This window comes from Eptesicus fuscus, chromosome 21, assembly GCF_027574615.1.
Source record: "Eptesicus fuscus isolate TK198812 chromosome 21, DD_ASM_mEF_20220401, whole genome shotgun sequence".
Classification (NCBI taxonomy): Eukaryota; Metazoa; Chordata; class Mammalia; order Chiroptera; family Vespertilionidae; genus Eptesicus; species Eptesicus fuscus.
The window spans coordinates 34369675-34390137 of NC_072493.1; the positions used below are offsets into that span (position 1 = coordinate 34369675).

The following is a 20463-nucleotide window of genomic DNA, read 5'->3' on the forward strand; positions in this document are numbered from 1 at the left end:
TCTCCGGAAGAGGCGGGGCTCCCGACCTTGACTGGGAAATTGCTGTACGGCCTCGTTACTTTCACTTCGGGGCCTCCGGAGAGATGGCTGCGGTGCAGGAGCCTGAGGTGAATGTGGACGGCGGCGAGTCAAAACTGAGCAAGAAGTAAGTATGTTTTGCGGGTCACTAAGGCCTTTGCAGCCAGAGAGTCCGGGCTAGGAAATTCCTCTAGGCTCCGGCCGAGGGGGCCGGGCCTGGGGCCTTCCTGCTGGTTCTCCTGGGTGAGGACGCGTGGGGACCTAGTCGCTACGCCTGGAAACTACATTCCCCAGGGTGTCCCGGGGTCGAGGCCTGGTGGGTTCCCCACCTGTCGGATCCTGGAATAAGGATTCCAAGAACTGAGAGCGGAATGAAAAGCGAAACTTACTCCTTCCCATTTCCTCTCCCTGAGGAAATGCCTTGTTTTAATACTGAACCCACGCCCCAATAAGGAGGTTGGAGAAATGTTAAATACCCTGGCTTTTCAGAAAGACCTTAATTTTCCTTGGCCTCACTAAGGCCATCCTGAACCTTATGTATTAAAGCGATCCGTTCTAGCCCTGGCAGGGTACTCAGTTGGGGAGAGTGTCCCTTTATGCCAGGGTTTCTGGTTCGATCCCAGGGCACATACAAGTATCAACCAATGAATGAATACATGGATATGTGGAACAACAAAATCTCCCTCTCTCCCTTCCTCTCTCTCTCTCAAATTAATAAAAATTTTAAAAATAACGTTATCAGTTACAAAACTGTGTCGTGCACCTGTCCATATGGGTTACTCAAAGAATCTGTGAGTACTGAGGGGATGACCGACGTCTAGTAGTAGGAACTGTCTTAGCCAGCCAGGAATACTAAGCTGCATTTAGCATTGCTGGATATAACTTTGTTAATCACACTCCTTGAAGTGTGAAGGTGAATATAAATAAGTAAAGACTAGCCTTCCCCCACCCCTTTAAAAAATGTTTTTATTGATTTTAGAGAGAGAGAGGGAGGGAGAGGGAGAAATAGAAACACCCATGAGAGAGAAACATCGATCTGCTGCTTCCTGCACACACTCTACTGGGGATCAAATGCTGACCAGGAATCAATCTGGTGACCTCTTTGTTCACAGGTCAACAAAACCACTGAGCTATACCAGTCAACCCCCTCTCCCCCTCCCCTGCTACTTTTATTTTTTGAGAGAGAGAAGAGAGAAACATGGATGTGAGAGAGAAGCATTCATCGGCTGCCTCCCGCCTCACCCAGGATGGAATCTGCAATCTGGGCATGTGCTCTGATCGGGAATCCAATCCTTCAGTGGATGGATGACGCTCCAACCAACCCAGCCACACTGGCCAGGGCTAGCTACACTTTTTAACTGTGTCTTATATTCTCTACATACTACACTCCCTGTTAACCAGGGTTCTTCACAGAACATAGCAATGATTTGAGTAATTTTTTTAATATATTTTTATTAATTTCAGAAAGGAGAAGGGAGGGAGAGAGAGAGAGAGAGAGAGAGAGAGAATCATTGATTGGCTGCCTCTGCATGATCTCCACCAGGGATCCAGCTCACAACCCGGGCATATGTCCTTGACCAAAATCGAACCTGGGACCTTTAGTCCACAGGTCAACGCTCTATCCACTGAGCCAAACCAGCTAAGGCTTGAGTGACTCTTCTCAATACTCCCAAGAATGATACATAAATATAACCATTCCAAAAGCATAGGACAGAAGTTAGTTCATTATATGTAACTAGAGGCCCGGTGCACGAAATTTGTGCACTGCCGGGGAGGAAGGGGTGTCCCTCAACCTGGCTTGCGCCCTCTTGCAGTCTGGGACCCCTTAGGGAATGTTCGCCTGCCGGCTTATCCAAATTCCCCCAGGGATCGGGCCTAAACCAGCAGGCAGACATCCCTCTTGCAGTCTGGGACCCCTCACTCCTTACTGCCCACCTGAAGCGGAGGCAGGAGAGGCTCCCGCCACCACCCCTGTGCTTTCCAGCCGTGAATCCAGCTTCTGGCTGAGCAGCGCTCCCCCTGTTGGAGCCCACTGACCACCAGGGGGCAGCTCCTGCATCAAGCATCTGCCCCCTGGTGGCCAGTGCGTGTCATAGTGTCATATTGACCAGTCGTTCTGCTGTTCGGTTGATTTGCATATTAGGGTTTTATTATATAGGATGGCTGTTTTGGTGCATTTAGGGCTCAATTCTCTTGCTGAGCCCTGCTGAAATTGCTCTCAACTAGTAAAAATGTTCCATTTTGTGTCTCTGGGTTTGTTCTGTAAGTATTATTGAAAAATTAAAAAGGAAATACCTAAAGTCATGGTTTGATAGACCCTAATATTTTGTTCTGAGAGTGTCTGGTGGACCTCTATGTTTGGAACCTGGTCTTGGACTTCTGCCTTTGGGAAGACTGACTGGACTTTGATCTGTTACATTAGTATTGGACATTAGGGTTGTAAATCAACAGATGACTCATAAGCAAGGTCTCCATTTGAAAGTAGGATTTTAGAAACTGGCTACTTTCTACTGAATTTTCTTAGATTAAGCATAGCTACCACTTTTTAAAGCAGCTTTTCTGTGTCAGGCACTGTGCTGGAAATGTACAAACATTTTATATGATCTCAATAATAACCTTGCAAGTGTCCATTTTTCATTTTAATGGACTGAGACTCTGGGTGATTACATACATTGCTGAAGTGTGCATAACTAAAGTATAGTCTACCACTGATCCAAAACTCTGGAGCAGAGATATAAAATCAAACTCTCTGTAGTGACTGCACCATACCTCATGTTGTCTAAAAGAATCTGCCATTGATGGTATACCTCTAGTGACCATTGGCTAAAATAATATGATTAATATTTTCTATTATTGTTCTTAGAATTTCCATGGTCTGAATCTTTAGTGAGCACCATTTTATGCCACTTATTTTCAAGTTTAGAAACAGATGACCTGTGTCAGGAGTCATGGACATTCCATGGAGTCCTCCCCGTGAGGAGGGGCACAGGCCAGAGGGCTGTTGGCCATGCCCATCCCCAGGCATAAGGGATCTCCCTGCCTTGCCGCTTCCTGTCCGCAGTGGATATCCTCACCATTAATCAGCTCTGCAGTGGGCGACAGGACATCTATGTTCTCTCCCTTCCCACGAACATTGTGAGATGTAATGAGAAGCATCGAGATTGTTTAGAAATAAAAGCAAGATATCCGAAAACACACACACACACACACACACACACACACCAAAAACACACACAAAAAACAGATGGCATGCCTGACAGGTGACTCATTTCCAGATGAAAGGCCAAACTTATTTGAATGCAATAAAGAACATGATCCCTGTATTTCTGTTGCCTTCCAGTGTTAATGTATAAACATAATATAGTTTTAAGACCCTTCCTGAAATTCTCCTTTCTTCCTTATTCCTAGAGCTCCAAACAGGTCTTATCTTTGACTCAGGTGCTTTTGTGCGGCTTGCTTTTACCTTCATCTAGCGTTGTAGTTGACAGTGACATTTTATATGCTTTTCTGTGCCAAGAAATAGGAGCTTCAGAAACACTGCTTTAGGTCCTGTCTCTGATTTTCTAGAACATTGTCATAATTTCTACCTGTGAGTTATTGCTGTTGACTTTTGACCCCAGATATGCATCTTTTTACCATAGCCTGGACTGAGAACATTGTCAGTTCCCGGTGCAGAAGAGGGGGTGTTAGGGGCTGCTTTACTTAAGACAGTCTTAAGTAAAATGGGACCCTAAAAGGTTTTGCATCCTCCCCCAACCCATGAGAGTAGGAGTGCTGGTTGGGTTTACGTATACTGTCTGTCCCATCTGACACCACATCTCTGTGTTTCCTGTTAGGTGGTGGTAAACATTAGTTCCAGGGTGTTCTGCCATGTTGACGCAAGCTGCTGTAAGGCTTGTTAGGGGGTCCCTGCGCCAAACCTCCTGGGCACAGTGGGGGCAGAGGCAGCCGCGACGGGGTCCACTTGCTCCCTTCACAACGCTTCACAAGGACCAGCCACTTTCTAATAAAAGAAGGTTGGTGCTCATTACCTTCTTTATTGTTCTGGGAGCAAAAGTCCTCCCCTGACGTGGGTCCTTTTCTGTTAAGCCTCTGGCTAAGTCTTCGGAGTTGTTGCTCAGGAAACAAAAAGCCTTGCTACCAAAACTTTTCTCATGTTCTCTTTAATAAATTCATATTCTCGGTCCTTAAAATTGCAGATCTCATTCTAGAACAGAGCTGAAAAGAAACCTTGTGTGAATAAAAAATTTCCAGTTCAGGTTGTTTTCCCTTTCCTGTCTGTCTAGAATTTGTTTGCTCTTGAGATTAATTTGGTTTCCAGTCTAATTTCTAGCCACATGACCTTTTTGGATTATCCTTAGGATTGATATGCTTTAAAGATAAACCCTAACCGGTTTGGCTCAGTGGATAGAGTGTCAGCCTGCGGACTGAAGGGTCCTGGCTTCCTTTCTGGTCAAGGGCATATACGGGGTTGCAGGCTTGATCCCCAGTAGGGGGTGTACAGGAGGCAGCTGATCACTGATTTTTTCTCATCATTGGTATTTCTATCTCTCTCCCACTCCCTTCTTCTCTGAAATCAATAAAAATATATTTTACAAAAGAGAGAGCAACACCCAGTTGAATGGGTTTATTACGTTAATGCTAGGAAGAACTAGATAGGATGAGATGCCCCCTGGCTGAATTACAGCACAACAGAGGGAGAGGGGGAGGCGGGAGGGACATCTATGTGAGAGTGGAGCATCAATCAGCTGTCTCCTGCACACCCCCACTGGGCATCCAGCCCCCAAATCAAGCATGTGCTCTGACCAGGAATTGAACTAGCAATCTCATGGTACACAGGATGACGCCCAACCAACTGAGCTACACTGGCCAGGGCAAGAATGATCAATTCTATTTGAATAATGAGGGTATCCCTTTCTATCCAAATCTATTTGGTTTCTGGGTTCACATAGCAAGGTTTCAGATCATAAGGGATACCAAGTTATGTGAATTGCTTTGCTTTTTAAGGTTTCTGTCCTGGGTGCAGTGAGTAAAGGGTTATAAGATAGTGAGGGATACCTGTAATAGCTCACATATGCATGCTTACTATATGCTTTAGGGACAGGGTCATCTCTTTGCATACATTATCTCAATCTTCACAATAACATTTGGGGAGGAGGGTGTCTATTATCCATTTTACAAGATGGAGAGAAGTTAAGTCACTTGTCCAAGGTCACATAATTGATAGGTAGATGTGTCAGAATTTAGTCCCGGGGAGTCTGGCTCTAAAGATGATAAATTACCCCCTATGCTATGCCGCTTTGTACACTGTTCTATCCAGTTTGTTGTCTGAGCCAGGCTCCAGTGAGCAGAGTGAGACTAATGCTGGAGGCCCTTGTCAGTGCATTGATTAATGCAGAGGGAGAGATTATTTGTGGAATGTCTCCTTGAATTCTAAAGAGCCACCCTTCCCTGCCCCAGACTAACCCACTCCTTGGAGGGGTAGGGAAGGGTGGCAGACAGAGCTAGAGATATTGCCTTCTCATATCAGGTATGGTACTCAAGGAACTTCATACTCTACAAAGGATAGATACCAGACAACTAAGATTCAATCCCTGGCTTCAAAAGGCTCCCTGACCTAATTAGCTTGAGAAAAGGCTATATTGCTGGTTTTTCTGGAAAACCTTTTTTTCTATTCTAAATATAAACTAATATGTAGGATTTTTCTTTGCCATGGACCTTAGACTGGAAAGCATATACTGAGAAAGAACTTTCACAGCTTTATTTTAAGTTTACTTTTCCCTTTGTCTCTCTCATGTATAGAGTTTCCTGACCAAGAGACTAGAACTGGGGGTGGAGAACTAAGCAAGAACATTTCCGCCATGCTGTTTATATTTTTGACAAGTGGCTACGGGGCAGAACATAGTAGAGGACTCTTCAGACAACTATCATATTGAACATTTTCATCTTCCCAACAGCGAGCTAAAGAGACGCCTGAAAGCTGAGAAGAAAATAGCGGAGAAGGAAGCCAAGCAGAAGGAGCTCAGTGAGAAACAGCCCAATGCTGCTGCCACCAACCACACCACTGACAATGATGTGGGTGCCGAGGAGGAGAGCCTGGACCCAAACGTGAGTCGTCTGGGCCACCAGCCTGGCTGGGCATGGGGAAGCTTTTGATGGGGCTGCTGGCAAATGCCTGGGAACCAATGACTAAGAAGATAAAATAGGAACTGGAACAGCCACCGGGCCCTAAGGCACTGTGAGGGAGAGCCTACCACTCCATCTGGTCAAAAGCACAAGCCCTGAGCATTTTTCTAAGCAGCTGTCAATAGGCATTTAGGAGCATCTAGTACTTCAAAGTGACTGATTAATCTTCCTTGGAACTAGCTGGGCAGTAATGCAGCCCCAGAGAAAGTGTCTCCAGTCTAAGGTCCATGGAAAGTGTATACTTTAGACCAGAGGTGGTAAATAGTGGTCTGCAGGCCAGATCCATTCCCCCTATCCCCATCTCCTCCCTCCTCCCTGATATTGTAAGTAAAATTAGAACACAGCCATGACCTTTTTTTTTTTACAAATGCAAAAATTTTTACAAATGTCTGAGGCTGCTTTCAGACTACAACAGTAGGGATGAATAGTTGTTTCAGAAAACGTTTCCTGACCCCTGCTGTAGAATATTCATATATAAAATTGATTTCAGAGAGGAAGGGAGAGGGAGAGAGAGAGAGGAACATCAATGATGAGAGAGAAGCATTGATCAGCTGCCTCCTGCACTCCCCCTACTGGGGATCGAACCCACAACCCGGGCATATGCCCTTGACAGGAATCAAACCCAGAACCCTTCAGTTCGCAGGCCAACACTCTATCCACTGAGCCAAACTGGCTAGAATTTGAATATTCCTTTTTTAACATCCTCCTGGCCCTTAGGGAAAAGTCTAATGTAAGTGGGAATGAAGTTAATGCTTATGTGTCCACAAAAGTGGTAACCAAGGCCACTTGTACCAATTATGCTTATTATTTTAGGCAGAACTCAAATTTTTTATTTGTTGAATCTTGCTTTTAAGTGCAAATCTCACTCTATATCCAATCCTGTGATTTCAAGGGTATTGGGGTGGATTGGAGGCAGTTATAGAAACCTCAGTGTATTAGGGCCACTCCGAGGCAGAATACAGCACTCTGTCAGATGGGCCACTGATCTGACCAGGTTCAACTTCTCACTTGAATTTTCACTTTCATTTTTGTTTTTGTATTTAAATAGCAATACTACAAGATCCGAAGCCAAGCAGTCCATCAACTAAAGGTCAGTGGAGAAAACCCGTACCCACACAAGTTCCATGTAGACATCTCACTCACTCACTTCATCCAAGAATACAGTCACCTGCAGCCTGGGGACCACCTGAGTGACATTACCTTAAAGGTGGCAGGTAAGAAGACTCCAACTTCACTGAGCTTCCTCTTCTGCTATTTTAGTGAAGTGTTCAGAAATATAGTAGCTTGCTTTCTGAGATTTCCAGGCTCTCTTTCCCCTTCATTTTTGCTGTAACTTCTCTTTTCTTTGTCTGTTTCCCTGGTCTTATTCAATTTTGCAGGGACTTGTCCTAGAAGAGATCTCTGGCTGTTAAGTTTAGAGAGTTCCTGGGGCCTACACTAGAGGGCTTCATCCTCTAGACCAGTGGTTCCCAACGTGGGGCACACGCCCCAACAGGGGAGCAATTTGATTTTTAAGGGGAGCAATTCCAGAATGAGTTATTAACAGTACATATTTTACATTTCTTATGGTTCTAGGGGCCTTATATACAGTGTCTACATATATAAAAGCCTAATATGCAAAGTCCCTGTGGAAGTTCAACTGGGAGACCAATCGCTCACTATGTGCACTGACCACCAGGGGGCGGCACGAAATGAGTGAAGCCCCTGATGGGCCCTGATTGCTGGCCAGGCCTAGGGACCCTACACGTGTATGAATTTTGTGCACCGGGCCTCTAGTATAAATATATATTGTGACATATTTATGCATTTCAGTTCTCTATTATATGTTTTGAAACTTTACTTGCTATTTTTTCATACCACTTCATATTATTTTTTAACAATTTCTTAGTGATTTCTTCCTCAGTACTTCAACTGTCCTTTCATCCTTTTATTTTTCTCTTTCATGGATGCCATATTCTATGGAAGCTTGTTTAGACCAAGTTTTTTTTGTGTGTTTGTTTTTTTTAATATATTTTATTGATTTTTTACAGAGAGGAAGGGAGAGGGACAGAGAGCCAGAAACATCGATAAGAGAGAAACATCAACCAGCTGCCTCCTGCACACCCCCCACCGGGGATGTGCCCGCAACCAATGTACATGCCCCTGACCGGAATCGAACCTGGGACCGTTCAGTCCGCAGACCAACGCTCTATCCACTGAGCCAAAACGGTTTCGGCTGTTTAGACCAAGTTAATGGCCTTTTAGGCTTCCTCCACATAAATAGGAGTTCACTTTTTTTTTTTTTTTTTTTAATATATTTTATTGATTTTTTACAGAGAGGAATAGAGAGTTAGAAACATCGATGAGAGAGAAACATCGATCAGCTGCCTCCTGCACACCCCCCACTGGAGATGTGCCCGCAACCAAGGCACATGCCCCTGACCGGAATCGAACCCGGGACCCCTGAGTCCGCAGGCTGACGCTCTATCCACTGAGCCAAACCGGTTTCGGCAGGAGTTCACTTTTTGAATAATAAGAATTATATATCCCAGGGGGGCATCAGAATTTTAGAGATGCTTAGGTGGGGCATAGCCAAAAAAAAAAGGTTGGGAACCACTGCCCTAGACTTGAATGCAGCCCATTGTACTCACTCGCAGTGGGCAGACCCCCTTCCAGTTTCAGCTGCTATCTTCCATTTAACCTGCCACTTTTCCAGTGAAAACCTATGACTATTTGGGAGATTGTCAGTTTTCAGACCCATTGGACACCCCATTGCTCCCCACACAGGGGCATTGGGGACTGTTGGTGATTGGCCTTATTGTTTGTGAGAATTCAGGATGATACAAAAAAAATCTATGCTGCCACCAGCATTGCCATCTTTCGTGAATTCAGTGAACATCTTTAAAGTCAGATCTTCCTGCCGATCTTGAACTGGTTGGAATGGGCATCCAACATTGTCCTGAAGACAAAGGCAGGATTTAGGCCTATGACTAAAATCAAATTGTTCTGAATTATGTTGTGCCCAGATACACAAAAATGCAGAGGGAGCTTTTTTGGCACTGATATCATGAAATGGCTTCTGGTTCTATCAGTCAATATTCTTGCTATTCTTTTTCTAGGAAGGATCCATGCCAAAAGAGCTTCTGGAGGAAAGCTCATCTTCTATGACCTTCGAGGAGAGGGTGTCAAGTTGCAAGTCATGGCCAATTCTAGGTATATAGAAATATCAAATTACATGATTTCTAGGATGGACCAGTGTGGTCTTCTTTTCCCCTTGGTTAGAAGAAGTAGGATATGGTTGGGTAAAAAAAGCTGAAGAGAGAATAAAAAGGACATATGGTCACCTGGAGAGTAATGAATGCTCTTGGGTTGTGTAGCAGTTAAAAGATAATACTTTTTTTTTTAATTTATTTTAATTGATTTCAGAGAGGAAGAGAGAGGGAGAGAGAGAAACATCAATGATGAGAGAATCATTGGTCTGCAGCCTCCTGCACACCCCCTATTGGGGATTGAGCCCGCAACCCTGGCGTGTGCCCTTGATCAGAATCTAACCTGGGACCTTTCAGTCCACAGGCAGACGCTCTATCCACTGAGCCAAACCAGCTAGAGCAAAAGATAATACTTTTTATTTTATTAATAGTTGATCTTGAATCTGAGATTTTTCTTGGGCTCACATTAACTAGGCATTAACAGTTTAGTGAGGTTTCCAGAGTAAGCCAGTGGTCAGGTTTTTTGTTTGTTTTTTTTTTTGTCAGTTTTAATTTGGAATATTGTATACTGAACAACATTTTCCTTTTACTCAGGAATTATAAATCAGAAGAAGAATTTATTCGTATCAATAACAAACTGCGTCGGGGAGACATAATTGGAGTTCAGGGTAATCCTGGGAAAACCAAGAAGGGTGAGCTGAGCATTATTCCCTATGAGATCACACTGCTGTCTCCTTGCTTGCATATGTTACCTCATCTTCACTTTGGACTTAAAGACAAGGTAAGCTCTCGTGACTTCCCAACTGTGGTCTCTCATACCATTGAATCAGACGTGTTAGTGATCTCTGTTGCTTTTGGTTTAGGAAACACGATATCGTCAAAGATACTTGGACTTGATCCTGAATGACTTTGTGAGACAGAAATTTATCATCCGCTCTAAGATCATCACATTTATAAGAAGTTTCTTGGATGAGTTGGGATTCCTAGAGGTAATGGAGAGTTCTTAACAAATAGGCTGCCTTGCTATGCTTGCCTCTTACTGTTCCTTCCCTTCCCTTTTCCAAGGCATGTCTTGTGTCAGTATCCTTCATGCTCAATGAAAAGTTCCCTTTCTCGCCGAAACTGGTTTGGCTCAGTGGATAGAGTGTCAGCCTGCGGACTGAAAGGTCCCAGGTTTGATTCCAGGTCAAGGGCACGTACCTTGGTTGCGGGCACATCCCCAGTAGGAGGTGTGCAGGAGGCAGCTGATCGATGTTTCTCTCTCATCGATGTTTCTAACTCTCTATCCCTCTCCCTTCCTCTCTGTAAAAAAATCAATAAAATATATTAAAAAAAAAAGTTCCCTTTCTTGTTAGCATCTTTGTACTACCTTGTGTTTTCTTAGTACCCTGATTAGGAAGGACCTGGTTTCCTAGATAAAGGACAAAGTGTAGTAATGATACCATCCAAACAGTAATTATACCACATTCAGTGTGTTGTATCAACTCATTTTGCTTTTCTGTAGCAAAATTGTTTTAAATTTATTTAAATTAAAAATATTTTTTAGGAAAAACATTTTAAAACATGTTTTCTAATTGCATGAGAAAGGTGAGCGAATGTTCAAACAATAAAGAAGTAAATAGAAGCCCTAACCAGTTTGGCTCAGTGACTAGAGCGTCAGCCTGCGGACTGAAGGGTCCCAGTTTCGATTCCGGTCAAGGGCATGTACCTTGGTTGCAGGCACATACCCAGTGGGGGGTGTGCAGGAGGCAGCTGATCGATGTTTCTCTCTCATTGATGTTTCTCTCTCTCCTTCCTTCCTCTCTGTAAAAAAATCAATAAAATACATTTTTTTAATAAAAGTAAATAGAAGCAAAACTGAAAGTCCCCTTTTATTTCTCCCAACTAACTCCCCTCCATTTACTATTTGTATATACATATTTAGTTATGCATGTTGCAGATGGGGTAGACATTTGGGAGGTTTTTGTTCTTTTTTTTTTTTTTTAATATATTTGTATTGATTTCAGAGAGGAAGGGAGAAGGAGAGAGAGATAGAAACATCAGTGATGAGAGAGAAGCATTGATCGGCTGCCTCCTGCACACCCCACACAGGATGGAGCCCGCAACCCCAACATTTGCCATGGCCAGGAATCAAACCATGACCTCCTGGTTCATAGGTCAACACTCAACCACTGAGCCATGTTGGCTGGGCGGGAGTTTTATTTTTTCTTTAAACATAAATCAAGTCACATTATATATATTATGATGGACCTGTTTGGGGTTTTTTTTCCCACCTAATATATTCTGGAACCCTTTGCATGTGTTTCTTTAAGTTTTTGCTTTTCTTCTATAATGTTTCAGTGAACATCTTTGTGCTCATGTGCAAGTGTTTCTTTTTTGTTTTTAATTGAATTTATTGGGGTAACATCTATATATATAAAAGCCAAGCAACTGGAATGACTGGTCGCTGTGACACGCACTGCGGCTGGCCAACAGGCCCAATGGGGGCAGGGCCAACCTCCTGTGGAGGGGGGGCTCCCTCCCTAGGCCGGCCAGTGGCTGGCCGGACCCCACCCATGCATGAATTCATGCACCGGGCCTCTAGAAGGTTAATAAAATTCAGGTTTCAGATATATAATTCTATAATACATCTATGTGCAAGTGTTTCTGTAGGATGAATTTCTAGAAATGGAATAAGTCAAAGGATACAAGCAGTTAAATTTTTTTTAATTTTTTGGCCCTTTTTGGTTTTTTTTTAAGCAGTTATATTTTTAATAAATTTCTGTGGCATTTAAATGTTATAACTAACATTAACGAAATGTTATCCAAGGAACTGTTGTACTATGTTAATGGTGTTTGGTATTTGGAAAATTAAGCTGCCTCTACTTTTTTGTCAAGTACTTGCACATTACTATTGAACTTAACTTTTACTTAGGTATAGAACATGAACTTTCCCCAACACCTCTGGTTTGACACCCCTGAGAACTAAATGTTTCTCCCTGTCCTTTAGATTGAAACTCCCATGATGAACATCATCCCAGGGGGAGCTGTGGCAAAGCCTTTTATCACCTACCACAATGAGCTGGACATGAATTTATACATGAGAATTGCTCCAGAACTCTACCATAAGGTAATCAAGAAGATGCCTTGTTGCCTTAGAGAAGCAGAATGCTGGAAAGCCATTGACTGGACAGATGCAGTTAGAAATAAGAGGAATGGGGTAACATGCTGGAAAGCCATTGACTGGACAGATGCAGTTAGAAATAAGAGGAATGGGGTAGAACAGCTGGGAGAATATTCTGATTTTTCAGGCTTGTGAAGGTTAAACTTACAGAATTTCTCTACGAGATTGGTAGAACTTTACAGGTTAGAGGGCAAAGGGATCTTCCCTAGGTATACAGGTCTTCCTACCCTACTTTGGTTTCCATTATAGTTTATAGTTCTCCTTGAGTTACATCTGATTTTAGTGTTTTGAAGAAAAGAGAACTTAATCTCTCTCTAGAAGTTTGAAATAACTACCTTCAAATCACCAAAGTAAATATTGAAGACTTATCATTCAAGATTCTTAGTTGTAGACAACAAAATCTCTTACAACTAGTTTAAGCAAAAGAAAAATGTATTAAAATATATGAGGATGATCACAGTTTTCAGGAGGATCAAAAAATCAGGCTTGGAAACCACATTCTGAGGTTTCTGAATCTGCTGTAAGGTCATTCCCTGGGAAACCTGTAAGGTCATAACCCTGGCACTAGGCACAGGTCACTGCCCCTAGGACCCTCTGCAGTTACTACTTCTAAAAGCAAGATCTCTCTGGCGCCCTTGGCCAAAAGGAATTCCGTGCAATACCTACATCTTCTTTCAATAGCTTCCTAGTTGAAGCCTCACAGTTGTGTCTGATTGGTGGGGAGCTGTGGTCGTGTGTCTGCATCCTAACCCCAAGAGAGGCTTCTTTCTTGGGGAGGTTTACACTCACAAGATATGGGGGACACTCAGACAAAGGAACAGGATTCAGAAGTCCTGGCAGCCAAAATAATTAGTGATGACTATCCACTAAAGAGAGTACAAAGACCTAAAGAGAGTAGGGTGCTCGGCATTCAGGTAGGGACCTGAGATCATGCCTGAGCTGTAAAAACCAAGGCACAGCTTTTATAGGCTGAAACTTTCCAGAGTCATTAAGACATTAGCCACCATGACCACGTCATATATGTTATTGTTAGATGCTGGTGGTTGGTGGCATTGACCGGGTTTATGAAATTGGACGCCAGTTCCGGAATGAAGGAATCGACATGACTCACAATCCTGAGTTCACCACCTGTGAGTTCTACATGGCCTACGCAGACTATCGAGATCTCATGGAAATCACAGAGAAGATGATTTCAGGTGACCCCTCCCGCTTGCTTTGTCTTTTATATCAGTCTGAGGGGCTGGTGTGCTGCTTCCAGGAGGACTTCCCATTGGTCCTCTTTAAATGGTATTTCTTTCCCAGGGATGGTAAAGCACATTACAGGCAGTTATAAGGTCACCTACCATCCAGATGGCCCAGAGGGCCAAGCCTACGAGATTGACTTCACCCCACCATTTCGGAAAATCAGCATGGTAGAAGAGCTCGAGAAAGCCCTGGGCGTGAAGCTGCCAGAAACGAACCTCTTCGAAACTGAAGGTAAAGTGATGCACTCCTCCATTGTATGCCCCTCCTTTCTGTTTAGTTCTGAATAAGATAATGTTGGGGCTAGCATTTCGCACTTTATATACCTTCTTACTGGGGAAGTGTGATGTCTTCTGTCCTAACTCGTACATTTGTATTACAGAAACTCGCAAAATTCTTGATGATATCTGTGTGACAAAAGGTGTTGAATGCCCTCCACCTCGGACTACAGCCAGACTCCTAGATAAGGTGAAAGGCCATGCACGTTAGTACATCCCTTCATCCGGTGGTAACCAGCCCCCTGTTCCTTATGAAGGTGAACTAGACATAAGAGAATTAACAAGTTTTGCTATATTCTGCAAAATAGTTATGGATGGTATCTCAGTTAATCCTTGGCCCTTGAAGAGTTGGTGTGGGTGGAGACTGATCCTCTTCCACCTAGCCTGGGACCATCAAAATGCCATTCAGAAAGGATCTCTAGCTCTGCTTTTCTTTCTCATTAAGCTTGTTGGGGAGTTCCTGGAAGTGACTTGCATCAATCCTACATTCATCTGTGACCACCCTCAGATAATGAGCCCTCTGGCAAAATGGTAAGATATACAGCATGTGTCAGTTACCTATTGCTTCATAACATCCCCAGATCTTAGTAGCATAAAATAGCTTATTAATTCTCAACATTTCATGAGTTCATTGGGTAATCTCTCTTCTACGTAGTGTTGGCTAGGGTAACTCAGGTGGCTTTTTTTCAACTGGGAACTCTGCCAGGGCACCTTGCTTCTCCACGTGCACCTCTCTGACAGTGTAGCCTGGACTCTTATTTGGCAGCTGGGTTCTAAGAGGAAGCACTCCCAAAGGATAAACCCCAGTGTGCAAACACATATCAAGCCTCTGCTGTTGTCCCATTGACCAAACAAGTCATATGGGCAGCCCAGAGTCCATGCGACGGGGACTATGGGAAGTGTGGTTCAGAATGGCAGTCTACCACACAGGTTGTGAAGATAGAGCTTCCTTGTCTCCTTGTGTAACCGTCCTCACTATTGTACCAAATGATTTGGTGCTGAGAATGCGTGCAGGCTTCAGTAACTTTTGAGTCGGCTGGAATTCAGGAACTCATGTTCATACCAGATGGTAGATTATTGTTAGTGAACCTCCCCTTTGGTCTCTTGTCCCCAGGCACCGCTCTAAAGAGGGTCTGACTGAGCGCTTTGAGCTTTTTGTCATGAAGAAGGAAATATGCAATGCCTACACCGAGCTGAATGACCCCATGAAGCAACGGCAGCTTTTCGAAGAACAGGCCAAGGTAAGGGAGGAGAGGGAGCAGAAGCATATATTTCATCAGTGCCCATACTCACCAGGAAATCAGCTTGAATCCTGGTCTGTGTCATTGTTTGCATCTCTTGGTGACTTCAGCAGAAATGAAGGATAAAGCCACTGGCTTCACTAGAGGAACTCACATTTTAAGATGGAGAACTTGACTAGTTGGGCCCTAGAATTTCTACATAAGAGGAGCTTTAGGCATAATTATCTCTGTAGGGAGTGTGACACTTGTCTTAAAAATACATTTGCCTAACAAGAATGTAATTTTTCTCAGATGGTACATTTATTGAAGTGACTGGGGGTGAGAGGCAGATAAAGATGAATGCAGACAAAGCCCTCACAGGCTGCCTGCACGAACATTGCCACTGACAGGCAGTTTTAGGAAATGAGAGGAGGACTTGTGGGAATCATCAGAGTCTCTGAAAATCAGTCTCACGGGGCTTGCAGACCCCCAAGCCGTGGAGCTACTTTCATTTCAGAGAAATTTGGAGCTACTTTCATTTCAGAGAAATTTGCATGTGTTCTGAGGTAGATTTCATCTGTTCTGACCTCCAGGCTCCATCCTAGATTTACTAGGAAATCCCATTCCCAGTAAGTGCTGGGTGTCCAGAGCATCCCTGGAATGGTCATCCTCTGAGTGTCTTAACATGCTGACTCAAGACACTGAGAGATGATGCAGCCCGGAACAGTGATCCTGTGTGGTTCTTTTCTCTTCTAGGCCAAGGCCGCTGGTGATGATGAGGCCATGTTCATAGATGACAACTTCTGCACTGCCCTGGAATACGGGCTGCCCCCCACAGCTGGCTGGGGCATGGGCATTGACCGAGTCACCATGTTTCTCACAGACTCCAATAACATCAAGGTACAGCAGCCCTCCATGTGCACACCACCCTGAAGCGCTCCACTGGGTCAGACCTGGGCGTGTTGGGCCTGGAGAATAAGAGTGCGCTTTGGGCTGGAGGGAGGAGCGGGCAAAGGAGTTATAGGTAACGCCATGGGCAGAAGATCAGAGCATCTAACCTTACAGGATTTGAGGCAGAAGGAATACTAATTGCTGCATTTCTTGAGGATCCAAGAAACATGCTATGCATTATCTCATTTAACTTAAGCCAGCCCTTTGTGGTGTAGAAACTATTGTTAGTCCCTTTTTATAGATGAGGAAATCAGACTTTCAGAGAACGCCCATGTTTATTGATTCCTTTGACATTGTGCCCTGGGCCATGCTGTGCATGTTTGTATTCTTTTCCATCCTCTATAATGGAAAGGAACTGAGTTGAATTAAAGAACACATCTGTCTTTTCAGCTGGGATGTAGGGATCTCTGGGTTTGGGTTGTAACAATAACCAGAGGCAAAAGGAGAGCTGTGAAAAAAAGGAGTGTTTTTTAGCTTCAAAATGCATTTTATCTCCTGTAGGAAGTACTTCTGTTTCCTGCCATGAAACCTGAAGACAAGAAGGAAAATGTAATTGTTGATACAGTGGAAGGCACAACAGCTGGCACTTCTGTCTAGAAAATAGTAATTGCAAGTCACAGAACTCAGGCATCTTTGCACTATTGCAGAAGATCAGGGACTGCAAGGGAATTCTTATATGTTGCTATCCACTTAACTATTGCAGTTCAGTAACCACAGAGAGAAAAGGAAATAAGAATTCCTCTTTTACTTCTTGTTACCAAATAAACCATTTGTCTCTATCTCTGCCTCATCACTCTTTTACCTTTGGAATGTCAACTTTTTTCTCAGGTTGCTGGCCTAAAGAAGGTTTAGAATTATACCTCTTTATTCAACAAATTTATATTAATGTCTGCCAGGCATTGGTCTAAGGCCGTGGTCGGCAAACTGCGGCTCGCGAGCCACATGCAGCTCTTTGGCCCCTTGAGTGTGGCTCTTCCACAAAATACCACGGCCTGGGCGAGTCTATTTTGAAGAAGTGGCGTTAGAAGAAGTTTTAAGTTTAAAAAATTTGGCTCTCAAAGAAATTTCAATCGTTGTACTGTTGATATTTGGCTCTGTTGACTAATGAGTTTGCCGACCACTGGTCTAAGGGATTAGGAACACAGCCGTGAACAAAAGCCAAGTCCCTGCTTTCATAGAACTTACATTCTTTACTTAGGAGTGGGGATTGGGTGAGCAGACAATCAAGAGACAAGTATATATTATTTCTGGTAGAAGTACATACTAAGAAGAAAAGTAAAGCAGAATAAGGAGACAGGTACTATTTTAGAGGTGCATAGGGACAGTGCTATTTCAAATACATGATCAGAGAATATCTAAGTAACAAAGTAGAGATCTGGAGATGGAGATCTGAGAGAAAAGAGTAATCCAGACTAGAGGACCACATTTAGGAAGAGCAAAGGTTCTGATGTGACTGGAGAGCTAATGAAGGTCAATGAAGTGCCAGATCTCACAGCCGCCGTCCCCCCTACCCCCACCCCCGTTAGCCATGCAGAGGAGTGTTTTATAAATGAGATGGAAAGCCATTGGGTTTTGAACAAAGGAATGCTTTTATTTTCTTAATATGTGGTGTGTGTTTTAATTGATGTCAGAGAGGAAGGGAAAGAGAAACATCAGTGACAAGAGAGAATTACCAATTGGCTACCTCTGGCACACCTCCAACTGGAGATTGAGCCCACAACCTGGGCATGTGCCCTGACCAGGAATCAACCTGTGACCTCCTGGTTCATGGGTCGATGCTCAGCCACTGAGTCACTCCGGCTGGGCAGAGCAGATAATTGTTTTTTAAAAGATCTAGTTAGCATGTGGAGGACAAGAGTGCAAGTAGGGAGACCACTTGCACTATTTCAGTGGGATGCGGAGAGATGATGGCTTAGACTTTGGTGGTTTAAGGTAATAAAGGTGGTTACCAGTCATTGGACTCTGCCTGTGTTCCTGAGGTCAGCAAAATTTGCTGACTGAAAGTGAATTGTGAGAGCTGAAACTGGTTTGGCTCAGTAGATAGAGCGTCGGTCTGCGGACTGAAAGGTCCCAGGTTCGATTCCGGTCAAGGGCATGTACATTGATTGCAGTCACATCCCAAGTAGGGGGTGTGCAGGAGGCAGCTGGTCGATGTTTCTCTCTCATCGATGTTTCTAGCTCTCTATCCCTCTCCCTCCTCTCTGTAAAAAATCAATAAAATATATTTTTTTAAAAAGTGGATTGTGAGAAAGCCTAAGATGATTTCAAGGATTTGGTCTAAACAACTGAAACGTAGAATTGCCTATATTTACTGAGATGGAAGGGCAGGTTTGAAACAGAAGAGTATTTGGCTAAGTTTGACATGCCTGTTAGAAGATGGATGGGGATAGCAGCATGTTGAATACAGGCAGTCAGGTTACGTCAGACTCGACATACATTGTTTTGTGGTTACGTTGCCATCTCCCATTTATTAAAAAAAAAAAAAGTTCCGTCATTTCCACATATGTACATATGTGCTTTATGTTTTTTATTATTTAGTTACCACAAGTAAAGGTCAGGAATTGTTATCTTTCTTTTAATTTTTTTTTTACTGTTTCACTTCAATACTGCTGTGTATGTGCTCCATGTGAGTGACGTAGTTGCTTATGTAGGTGTGTTCCGACTTACGCCATAGGAATGGATCTCCGACATAACCCGAGGACCTACTGTAGTCTGAATCTTTCTTATTTTCAACTCAACTCAAGAATGATAAGGGTACAGCTGAGGGACTGCTGTTATAATGGAGTCCCTGATCCCTGGCACAGGGAGGCATCTGGGGGGACCTTTTTTTCCAATGGGTCATATAACAAAGGACTTATCTTCTGTACCTCAGCAAAATGGCAGGCATCCTGGTTTGAGAGGTGCCAGTCTACTGATAAAATGATCTAAGCATGCAGAGTTACCTAAGTAGGAATAACTTCAGAGAGTGGTGAGCACCTACACCTCTTGCTGTTAGTTAAGCATAGTCTCCAGGAGCACTTGGCATGATAGTAGGTAACCAGGTGGTATCCAGGAGAAACACTTCACCTGGCACATCCTTCAGCAAGGTGGTGTTAAAGTGAAAACAATCATCTCACCAAGGCAGATGGTATAGAGCCAAGATAAGGGCCTGGACTTCAGGCAACATTGTACCATCAATGTGGACCTTTGAAGAGGAAAGGGATTAATGAGGTCACAAGTGACCATTAAAGAGCTTTTTAGTAGTAAGCTGGGGGCAGAAGCCAGCTCTCACCTCAACGAGGCTGGAGATAGAACTAAAGCAGCAGTAGACAACTTGTTTATGGGGTCAGCAGGAAAATGACAAGATGATAGAAGGATTATAAAGTCCTCATTATTAGCCACATGTGGCTATTGAGCATTTAGAATGTGACTGGTTCAAACTGAGATATGCTCTAAGTGTAAAATACACCCTGGATTTCTTAAACTTGGTATTAAAAAAAGAATTTAAAATATCTCAATTTTTTTAACATATTGATTACCCTTGAAATACTACTTTGGATATACTGGGTTAAATAAGATGTGTTTAAAATTAGTTTTACCTATTTAGCTTGACTTTTTAAAATATGTCTATTAGAAACTTTTATATTACATATCTAGCTCAACTTATATTTCTATTGAACGTTGCTGTTTTAGACAGAAATTCAGGCTAGTGTTCCAAGACATGATATCATTCTACTATTATTTGAACCATTTCTTACCCCGGAGTCAGCTTCCACAAGCCGCCGGACTGTAAGCACCAGCACCACGCCCCCTGAAGGACTACAAGAGCCAGCATTCCCTGCGCACTTCTGGGGGCGGGGCTTGGGAGAACAGCCTCTTTGTGGCGTCACGTTCCCGACGCTGCGCGGTTCCGCGTGTTCCCTGGAGGGCGCGCGTCTTGAAGGTGGGAGGGGAGCGACGGTGAGACGGTGGGTGTGCTCGGCCGTGGGCACGCGAACGAGCTGGGGATCTTGGACTCCCGGTGAGGTGCCCTCGGTCTGACTTTTCCGAGGCCATATTGTGTGGGAAGAGGTGAGGACCGTGCCACCCCCTGATGCGCGCTACGTGGCAAAGTGCTGCTCCTTGCTCGGCGTCGCCCGTGTTCGGCGCGTGTGAGAGCTCTAGCTGCGGGCGAGCGCGGGGGGTGTGCCCTCGCCGCCGCATCCCGCATCACCCGCGGAGGTAGGCGCGCACGTTAT

The 20463-nt window shown here is 43.9% G+C and overlaps 1 protein-coding gene and 1 long non-coding RNA gene across 3 annotated transcripts; one reads left to right on the plus strand and one right to left on the minus strand.

Annotated features, from left to right (window-relative positions):
- The first annotated feature begins 18 nt into the window (after positions 1–18).
- KARS1 (lysyl-tRNA synthetase 1) lies at positions 19–17025 on the plus strand. 2 transcript variants are annotated; one of them, XM_008139680.3, is made up of 15 exons: positions 47–145; positions 3855–4034; positions 5976–6126; positions 7253–7418; positions 9303–9396; positions 9987–10173; positions 10256–10381; positions 12382–12501; positions 13589–13751; positions 13858–14031; positions 14180–14265; positions 14521–14606; positions 15190–15316; positions 16052–16195; positions 16748–17025. In XM_008139680.3, exons 2-15 carry the CDS (start codon positions 3889–3891, stop codon positions 16841–16843), a joined length of 1866 nt encoding a protein of 621 aa, XP_008137902.2. In that variant the 5' UTR covers positions 47–145; positions 3855–3888; the 3' UTR covers positions 16844–17025. The 2 variants fall into 2 exon arrangements, with proteins under 2 accessions (XP_008137903.2, XP_008137902.2); XM_008139681.3 differs by lacking the exon at positions 3855–4034 and having other exon boundaries at positions 19–145.
- On the minus strand, positions 4045–20110 carry LOC129147583 (uncharacterized). The gene is made up of 3 exons (XR_008554895.1): positions 19984–20110; positions 7405–7592; positions 4045–4236 (listed from the first exon to the last, which is right to left on the minus strand). It is a non-coding gene; the product is annotated as an uncharacterized LOC129147583 (long non-coding RNA).
- Between the last annotated feature and the right edge of the window lie 353 nt (positions 20111–20463).